The sequence below is a fragment of the Paroedura picta genome, chromosome 1, assembly GCF_049243985.1.
Source record: "Paroedura picta isolate Pp20150507F chromosome 1, Ppicta_v3.0, whole genome shotgun sequence".
Classification (NCBI taxonomy): Eukaryota; Metazoa; Chordata; class Lepidosauria; order Squamata; family Gekkonidae; genus Paroedura; species Paroedura picta.
Window position 1 is genome coordinate 14,957,711 of NC_135369.1, and position 10,023 is coordinate 14,967,733.

The window sequence follows — 10,023 nt, forward strand, 5'->3', positions numbered from 1 at the left end:
CTCGTGGGGGACCCGATGCCGTGCACCCACCGTCAAGTCGAACTTCAGGGTCCCCGCCCGCCAGTCCACCACGGGGTTGTGTTCCTTCAGCCAATCCAGGCCCAACACCGCCCGATATCCCGCTACGGGGACCTGGATCAGCCACCGCAGCTCTTGGTGGTCCCCTATGTGGATGGCGATAGGACCCACCTCCTCCCCGAAAGGTCCCCCCTGAATCGGGCTGCCGTCCATCTGGACGAAAACCAGGGGAACCTTCCGAATGCGCTTCGGTAGCCCCAAAGCCCGGGCTATCTGGGGGTGGACCATGCTGTGGTCGCATCCAGAGTCCAAAAGAGCCTCCCCCACCCAACTTAGTCCGTTCTCCGGGTTCCGGAGCTCTAAAATTACCACGTTCGGAGGTCGCGCCTCATGCTGCAGGGGTTTTCCCTCGCACCGCGGGACCTGCTGCCCGGCGCCGTCTACAGCAGGTCCTGGCCGTTTCCCGTCGCCTGGGCGCTTCCCGGTTCGTTGCGGAGGTCCTCCGCCCGGCGTGCCTGCTGGGGGCGTGTCGCACCTCCCCCCTGGGAGAGCCCGCGGTCCTCCCCCCCTTGCCGTTGGCACGCTGCTGCGAAATGTCCTGACCCCCCGCATTTCAGGCACAGACCTTCCCGGCGTCTCCTTTCCCGCTCGGGGTTCGGGGGTCGTTTGGGGCGAGAGTTGTCGGGGCCCGGTCTCGGCGCCTCGGCTGACCCGCCTTTGGCCTCCCGGGGGGGTGCGGCGGCCCAACCCAGGCTGGCTTCCAGCTTGGCGACCACAAAACACCACCCCTCCAGTGTAGACAGATCTTCTTCCGTCCCCTTGATCACGGCCCATTCCCTGAGCTTCGGGTTAAGGCCCTCCCGGAAGTACTCGATTTGGGTCTCCTCGTTCCAGGAGAACACCTTGCCTGCTTCCCTCCGGAAAATGTCTATATAGTCCATAACCCCCCTAGTACCTTGTCGAAGTCCCTTGATCCGACTCTTTGCCTTGTCCTCAGCCTGGGGGTCCTGGAATCGTCGGCGGAGCGCGACCACGAAGTCCTGCAGGTCCCGAGTTGCCGGGTCGCCGCGCTCGGCCAACCCTAGGTACCACTGACCCGCCTTGCCCTGGAGACACGAGGCCACCCCCCAGACCAAGTCCTCGGAGTCCTCATACCGGTCTCCATACCTCCGGGCATGCGTCAGCGCGTGGAGGAGGAACTGCGGGAGGTCGTCCGGCGTCCCGTCGAAACGCGCCTTAAGCTCTGGGGGGGAACGTTTTGGAGAGTAGTCCGACCCCCTCCGGATCCGGGATTCTCGGCGTCCGCCGTCTCGTCCTGCTCCGCTCCACCGGCTACCAACTTGCCCAACGACGCCGTGCCGCTCCCTGCCTTGCACGTCGCTCCTGCGTTGGTCCGGCTCTCGCCGCCCCGTCGGCTCACCCGCTCCCCCGAGATCCTCTGCTATCTCGCCTCTCCGCTGGCCGTCTCGCCTACTCGGGACTGAAAACTGCTCCGGGTCGGGGTCCGGGGCCCGCTCACCAGTACCGGGCTCGTCCTTGTCGCTGGAGACGTCCTCACTCGACGCGATCCCCTCCGCCGTTGTATTACCAGTCCCCCCGGGCCCGGCCCGAGCTTGCTCACGGGCTTCAGCTGCCTGCAAGCGCCTGGCCAAGTCCGCCATGGCCCGCCGCAGGTCCTCTAGGGATTCCTCAGGTCCTACCGGGCGAAGCGCCTGCCTCAGCTGGGTGTCCCAGGTTGGGGCCAACCCCCCAGACCTCGGCGCGCTCCCCGCCGTGCTTGGGAAACCCATGGCCCGGCGCCTTCCCTTGGCCGCCGCTGCCGAGGGTCTCGGGGTCCCGGACAGCTGCTCCTGGCCCCCCGATTTTCGGAGGAAATCTCCCGGGGACATTAAACTCATGTTCCCGGGGTTCGTGGGGGTCGAGACCGCCCCGTTGCTTGAAAACGCCATCTCTGGATCCGTCCCGATAAGCGCTCGGATGCGATGCCGACCCTGGAGTTCGGTGGGAAGCTCTTACGATGTCGGGAACCCGCTTGCTAACTGAAAAACAGGGTGCCCCTTTGAAGAAAACGTCACGCCAGGCCTGGTGAACGATACAACAGGAACAAGCTTTATTTCAGCAACGTGGAGTCCGCTGGTATGGAGTAAGAGCTTCCACCGAACTCCAGGTGGAAGCTCCCTTTTATACAAAACCCACCTCCTTAGGCTGTATTGCCCCACCCAGTACTTGCGGAGGGAACATGCTGATACAATCATGACTCATGCACATATGCGAGGTTTTCCGGGGTTCCTGATGGCCCATTTTCCTGGAACAAAGGGCCATCTCCGGGCCCTTGTCAAAAGGTGGAGGGGGACATTGAGGTTCTTTAGCGGCCATTGCCACCTCAACGATCGGGTGGGGCGCCCAGCTGCCGGCTTGCCTATGATCACCATGCCCTACCTCCGTGATCGCGGGCGCCTCTGATGGCGGGGTTCGGTCCCGTTCCCAAGCCACCAAGGACCGAACCACGACACCTATCTAGGCACTAGAGTTTGGGCCTTAGACGTCCGGTTTTTGAAAATCTTAGCATGATTTTATCATGAGGGATTGTATCATAATGCTTAGGTTGTTCACTGCCCTGAGTCAGTCTTGGGTGGAGAGGGCAGGTTATAGATGGGATGGGATGGGATGGGATGGGTGGGTGGGTGGATGGATGAATGAAGGAATGGTTAGGAGGCATCTGTGCAGCAACTGGGGAAGAATCACAGAACCGGATATTGAAGCTACAATGCAGATGGCTGAAGACTTGCATAGAATCATAGAATAATAGAGTTGGAAGGGACCTCCTGGGTCATGTAGTCCAACCCCCTGCACTATGCAGGACATTCACAACCCTATCGCTCATCCCCTGTCACCTGCCACCCCCTTGAGCCTTCACAGAATCAACCTGTCCGTCAGATGGCTCTCCAGCTTAAGAATCTCCAAAGATGGAGAACCCACCACCTCCCGAGGAAGCCTGTTCCACTGAGAAATTGCTCTTACTGTCAGGAACTTCTTCCAGATGTTTAGAATTTCTTTTGAATTGCATATTTGTCAGTAAGAGCTCAGTCTTTAAAGACTGCAAAGGAGGCCGAAAGGGAAGCAAAGAAGTATGATAAATATAGGAGTATGATAAATAAATAAATAAATAAATAAAGCGATGTGCACAAGATCTCAGAATCTGAACGAAGAGGGAACTGAGCAGGTTTTAGTAACCTGCGCCTAAGCACAGGACTACCGAAATCAGGATATAGAATCCTAGATTCATAGAGTTGGAAGGGGCCCTGCAGGCCATCTAGTCCCACCCCTTGCTCAATGCAAGATCAGCCTCAAGCATCCAGGAGAAGCATCTGTCCAGCAGCTGACAAATGAAATAAATAAAAGATAAACAAAGGCAAAATACATAAAGGTATTCTTTTGTCAGAATTCAGTGGGGGAGGGGGTTTGGTGGCGATATAACGGAGGATTGGAAACTGTTCGTGTACATTGAAAGGTATACTGCCTCTAAGCTGGAGGCTCCATTTAACTCACAGTCATCAATAAACCTGCTACCTTGGAACTAACCACATAACCTCGGAGCCGTTACAGCGGCCGCTACACGCTTTAAAAAAATGCCCTGCTTACCCTCACTTCCGATGGTGTTGAATGTCATGTTAATTATGGGGACAGGTCCACCAACAGCCCCTGACAGTCCTATCCTACTTGGAGAACAGGCCTTTGAAAAAGCCATTTCTGATACCTGTTGGTACATTATATTGGCATGTTTTTAAAGAGGCGATTAGACATCCACTTTAAAGTCACTTCAGATAGGGGTGGTCTCATCAAATCAAGCCCCCCTCCCCTATTCCAAGCTCATCGGACCATTAAAACCCCCTTCCTTTTACAATGCAAAGCCCCATTTCAACTGATGTCCCCCATTCCATCCCTCTCACCGATGACCCTAAGACAAATATCATCTCCTCCTCCTACCAAACCCCCACATATTATTACACAAAGAGATTACACAATAATGCTAGGCAATGTGTCGTTTCCCCCCCCCCCCCCATCTAGAGCAAAGGTCCCCAACCTGGTGCCCCTGGGCACCAGGGTACCTGTTGATAACTTTCCTGACACCCACCAAGTGCTTTTTAGAAAGTGGGCGGGGCTAAGTGCAGCTTCTGCCCACTGACGCTTCCAATTGGCTGTGCCGGTTTTTAAAAAACGTTGCTTTGGCTGCAGTTGCCTCCACGGCACAAGGATTTTCTCTGTAAAGCTGGAGGTAATCTGCGACAGCTGTTTTGTGGCTGTCTCTGCCTTCTGCAGAAGCCATTTTGTGGCTGCTCTCCTCACGCTAAGTCAGAACTCCAAAGGCGCCCGGAGGCTCGGAGAGGCTGGGGACCCAGATCTAGAGAGTAGCAAGGACTTAAATAATAAACTCTAAAATCCCCGTCCAATTTTTTTTAAAAAACCACTGAAACGTTACTACGAATATATATAACCACACTTCCAAAAGATAAAACAGGCACACCAATAATTGACATTGTACATTAAAAAAGCCCTACAATGTTTCTTGCAGAGAAGAGAAGCACTCATCCTGCAAGTTATGGAGAACCAGATTCACAATTCCCATCGATAGAAATATTTTACTTCTGTGCCTGGCATGAGACCTGCACCTCAGGGAGGCTTGCAGCGTACCTGTTGCCAGTGGGGCTTGTCATTAGCAGGTAGTTCCCACCTTGACATTTATTTATTTATTTTTATTTTCTTAGATTTTTATACCGCCCTCCCATATGGCCTAGGATGGGAACATTGTGGGATACACGGAATGTTAATAACAGTAACAACAATATATCAATAACAGTTCCAACAGTAAATATAAGTTTAACAGACCCCCTATTTCAAGGTGGGAACAAGGCCCAGTAGGCAATAGCCTGGCCAACCTTTTTGGAACACAGGACAATTGCCATGTTGGGGAATAGTGCTCAAAAGAGTCACAGGTGGAATGTCAAAGAGCCACATGGGACTCCTGGGTACCGCTGACAAATCACATCAAATGAAGGGATCTTTTAAAATTCTGATCCCAATTAAAGATCAATACAAAACAATTACAACTGTTTACTCATCTATTCAATACATATTTACCCCATTCCCTTGTACAAGGAGCTCAAGATGGAGTAGGCTAGTCCTTTTTCCTCCAATTACCTTCACACCAACCCTGCAAGGTAGGTTAGGCTGAGAGAGTGTGACTGGCCCAAGGTCACCAAGCAAACTGCCATGCAGGAGTGGGGATTTGCCCCCACATCCCAGTTTAAATGCTACATCAGGAGCCCTCTCCCTTCTTTCTTCCAAAACCTACAAAAGGGTTTCCAACTAAAATCCATAATCTGTTTTCCTGTTGTCCACCATAAACTAATTGGAGAGGCACTGCGGTGCAGTGATTTAGAATAGCAGCATCTAATCTGGAGAACCTGGTTTGATTCCCCAGTCCTCCTCCGCATGCAGTCAGTTGGGTGACCTTGGGCCCATCACAGTTCTCTCAGAGCTATTCTCACATAACAGGTCTCACAGAACTCTCTCAGCCCCACCTCCCTCACAGGGTGTCTGTTGTGGGGAGAGGAAAGGGAAAGCAATCGTAAGCTGCTTTGAGACTCCTTCAGGTAGTGAAAAGCAGGGTGTAGAAAACAATTCTTCTAATTTCACAGCAGCTTTTCATTTGGGAAGTCTAGATCTTCCTGCCCCAAGCTGTTCATGGGCGAAAGGCTTATTAGTCCATTAGCACTGGAGCCCAGTTCTAGTCTTGATCTTCTGCGAACTCACAGAATGAATGAATTGGGAGAAGCCTTGTCACCGATTATAGCTCAGCCCTCACCTCCAGCCTGCAACACGGGGGGAAGGGAGAGACACTGACCTACCTTACAAGGTTGTTGTAGCAACGGGAAGAAGACCTGCAACATTTCGAAACGTACTAAGCAAATGCTAAACATGAGCATCACACGGATCTCTGTACTTAGACACGGCGTTTCTCTCTGCCTACCTGGGCATCCCCTGCACTTGCGAAGCACACCGACGACCCTCCTATCGACCTGCCCCATCGCTTCAATGCACCCCCGGCTTCCCAACCCTCCTCCCCAGCGCCCCCTGCCCGGCTGCAGTTCGCCCTTCCCACCAAACCCCACCCAGCAGGACCCCGCGGCCCTCACGCAGCCCGGCTCCTGCGAAGGAGCTCAGGTGTGGGCCTCACCTCCTGCGGGACGCCATGGCAACAACAACTCCTGCAGCACGAGCCGCCATCTTTGTTCCTCCCCCGCAGGTGCCCTGCCGGAGCCGGCTTCGCGCGGCCGTAACGCGCAGGCGCCGGCGCGCCCCTCAGCCAACGCGCGTCAGCGGCCGTCGCCAGGCAGCTTGGCGCGTGCGCAGCGCGGCATCGCTCCTCTTTCCCACCCCACCCCCAGCTTGTCAGCGTTCTCGAACGCTCCTCTCTTCTCAGCCACGCCCACTTCGCATCGCTATGGAAACAAAGAAGCGTTTCCCCGGGAATTAAAGGGAGAGGACTGCAAAGCGGGTGGCCAAAGGAGGAGCGCCTTTTGGAAGCCCGATTTGTGGCCAGGCCCACGATGTTTGAACGGGCCTCCTCACGAGTAAGAGTCGCTTAGGGACGAAGGCCTGCGATTTTCCCATAGCCATGATAGGAGATCATCAACGCCTAGGCATAGGTAGTCAAACTGCGGCCCTCCAGCTGTCTATGGACTACAATTCCCATGAGCCTCTGCCAGCAAACGCTGGCAGGGGCTCATGGGAATTGTAGTCCATGGACAACTGGTGGGCCGCAGCTTGACTATCCCTAGGGTAACAACCCGGACACCTTTCACTTATTTCCACCTTGTTCAAGGAAGCAGAATGCATAAGATTGGCCCTCCACCCGCCACTTTACATTTGTTTTTAAACAATGGTGTTTTTTTTAAGCCTGAAAGCCTGCTCTAACCATTATGTCACGCAGCTTCTCAGTGGGTGGGAAAAGTCGAAGTCATTTAGAGACCACTTGCTGACTAGCTAGGAGAGAGAATCCATAACCAAAATTAGTAAATTTAGGATGGGTGGGGGGAGTGTTGCTTTGAATATGCAGAGAGAGCAAAGCACCAGGCTGCTTAAAGCTTTAATTCAGAAGGGAAACAACTTTGTACAGAAAGAGAGAGAAGTGACCTAATTGGTTGGCTGTTGCCTACAGCCATTCTTCTGTTGTTCAACAACTGCTCCAGAGGCAAGCAGGGAGAAGAAATGTGTCCAAAGAAGCTGGAGGCCCCCTGCTGAGCCAATCGGGACACTGGAGGAGATAATTTGAACATCATCAGGAAATTCCTATTGTCAAAACCGTGATTTATGCATTTGCCATGTAGCCTGATTCCGGAGCCAGTTAGCTTGCATGCATCTCGTTGGGATTCTTGCCGCTTTTTGATATTTAGTCCATCACCTCGGTTTTGATCTTTTGCTCTTCTCCAGGATAGGTGTGAATGTAGCTAGCATAGAGCCTCATGTTTCCAGCCTCCCTGCGGAACTTGGGCATTGGCAGAAATACCAAAGATTTTATCAACAAAGTGTCTTCACCCCCAAATGGTTTGGTACTGGGAAGGGCTGCGGGTATGGGGTAGAGAAGGGATAGTTTTGTTGCGATTTTCAGTCTTAGCAAGGACCCTGTGATCAGTTCGCTAACCTGTCATGGGCACCGTCTGGCCCATACCAGCTTAGATGTTTCTCCCGACCTGAACAGGCCTCCCCGTGGCCTCTTGTAGCTGCCCATCATCCCCTTTGCTCTCTCTTGCTTTACACTTCAGAGAGACTTTGTAGTACAAACCATTCGTATCTTGTTCCTTCCTGGAAGGTGAAAAGAGCCTGTTTTTGATTCTTGCACCTGGGTGTGAGAACAACTGTCACCCTCATGTTTTCACCCAGCACTGGGGATCAAACTGGGGATAATTGGCACCTAAATCTAATTTTGATGGGGGGGGGGCAAAGAGTGTATCTGCTTGGGTTTCTGTATTGTCCCTTGTCTTCAACAATGCCCACCTGTGACACTGAACACCTGTAGATGCTGCCTTGCCAAACTAAACTCGTTTCCCCCAATGCCTGCGTGTTTCTCTTTGAGAGTCTGAACCAGGACAGCACCTGAGGATCAGGGCATAACCTTTCAATAAAGAGATTTTCCACAAATAAAGTCTGTTTCTTGGGACTAATCGACAGAACCTCACACCTATTCTAAGTATGCCAAATATGTATCTCCTCCGACGCCCCCTGCAGGACGCTATATTTTGCACACTGCAGCTCTTGCAAATTCCAGCAGGGAATAACCCTTAACCCCCTTGCAGGCTTGAAGTTTTACACTGGTTTGAATCAGGGCCACAAGGACGCTGCCCCCGTCCCACTCCACCACACTAAATGTTCCCCAAGGTTATGTTGACAAATTATTAGGGATGGAGGTCTATAGTACTGCATTTAGCTTGCTGACACTATTGCCCTATGATGGAATGCTTGCATCCCTGAATGTGTTGTGTTGACACAAAAGATCTGCTTCAGTTCTGTTCTTAGCTGTCTAGTGGGCTCTACAACCCCCGTCCTATTGCCTTGTTCATTAACTGTCCCGTCCGCTACAGAATTCACCTAGAGTCCCAGCAAGAAAGTCAGACTGTAAAAAACAGTCATATTTGCTGTCATATTTGGTTAAGCCCTTGGTGGGAGGAGAGTGGGCGTAGCCAGTCCGGGTGAGGGGCCAATCGGGAAGCACAGTGGCAATCGGCACTGCTGCCGCACCAGGCTCTCTTTGGCCCTGGAAGTTCTCTTGCCGCGGCAACAGAGCTTCCAGGCCAAACGGAGGCCTCTCATGGCGGTGCCACCACCTGGGGTGGGGTGGGGGGGCATGCTCAGACCCTTTGGGCCCTGCAGCTCTCGTGCCTTCGAAAGAGAGCTGCATGGCCTACAGGGATCCTCCCATCCCGGCGCCACCATGCAGAGGGGCCTGGCCAGTCCCTTTAGGCCCCGCAGCTCTCTCACCGTCGCAAGAGAGCTGCAGGGCCGACAGGGAGCCTCATGTGGCGCCACTGCTACAGGGCGGGCCACTGCGGTCCCCTATTGGGGGAGGGGCCTTTCGAAGCCAGTCCTTACGGATGGGCTTTGCATCTAATAAATCGATAAATGCCGCAGGAGCCCAATCCTGATGCAGTCCACAGGGCGGTGTTTCTGCCTCTCTTCACTCCTTTGCAAGTGCAGAAACAGCCGTGAGATGGGAACGAATCCAACCGTGGGCGCATTTGAAGTGGTGGAGCCCCTCAGCCAGCTGCACTGTGGCCCCAAGTGACTTGGCAGAAGAAGAAAAGGGTTTTATGCCACACTTTTCTCTACTGTAAGGAGACATGAAGTAGCTTACGATCGCCTTTCCTTCCTCTTCCCCGCAACGGACACCCTGTGAGGCTGAAAGAGCTCTGACAAACTGCTCTGTGAGAACAGCTCTAACAGGACTGTGACTAGCCCAAGCTCACCCAGCCGGCTGCATGCGGAGGGGCAGGGACTCAAACCTGACTTTCCAGATTAGAAGCCACTGCTCTTAACCACGACACCAAGGACTTTAATGCAAGTGTTATGCTTAAGCATCTGTGCTGCAGTGGAACTCATGTTCTGAGTATTTCAGCACATACACGCTCCTTTGCAGGTTCTGTGATAATGCTGATTCTGTGAAGGCTCAAGGGGGTGGCAGGAGACAGTGGATGAGCGATAGGATTGTGAGTGTCCTGCATAGTGCAGGGGGTTGGACTAGATGACCCAGGAGGTCCCTTCCAACTCTATGATTCTTTGGATTGCTCCTGTTTGACTTACATCGATTCCCTTTATGGGACCAGGAATGAGAGCAGTTTTCTGAGAGCATTTTTTCTACGAGTCTCACCTTTGACGTAACTCTATTATTGTGGCGTTCACGCTACCATTGTATTGATTCATTGTGGCTTCATTATTAGCTATTTGTGT

The 10,023-nt window shown here is 53.0% G+C and overlaps 1 protein-coding gene across 4 annotated transcripts in view; it reads right to left on the reverse strand.

Annotated features, from left to right (window-relative positions):
* USP21 (ubiquitin specific peptidase 21) overlaps window positions 1-6,379 on the reverse strand; it is a 44,278-nt gene extending 37,899 nt beyond the window's left edge. The window contains exons 1-2 of one of the 4 annotated variants that reach the window (XM_077323104.1): window positions 6,257-6,313; window positions 3,661-3,775 (exon numbers count right to left, since the gene is read on the reverse strand). In XM_077323104.1, coding sequence (XP_077179219.1) covers window positions 3,661-3,766 — 106 coding nt within the window. In that variant the 5' untranslated portion in view covers window positions 3,767-3,775; window positions 6,257-6,313. Of the gene's footprint in view, window positions 1-3,660; window positions 3,776-6,049; window positions 6,127-6,256 lie in introns of those variants that run through there. The other 3 variants (XM_077323131.1, XM_077323120.1, XM_077323113.1) reach the window with 3 other exon arrangements.
* Window positions 6,380-10,023: the final 3,644 nt, after the last annotated feature.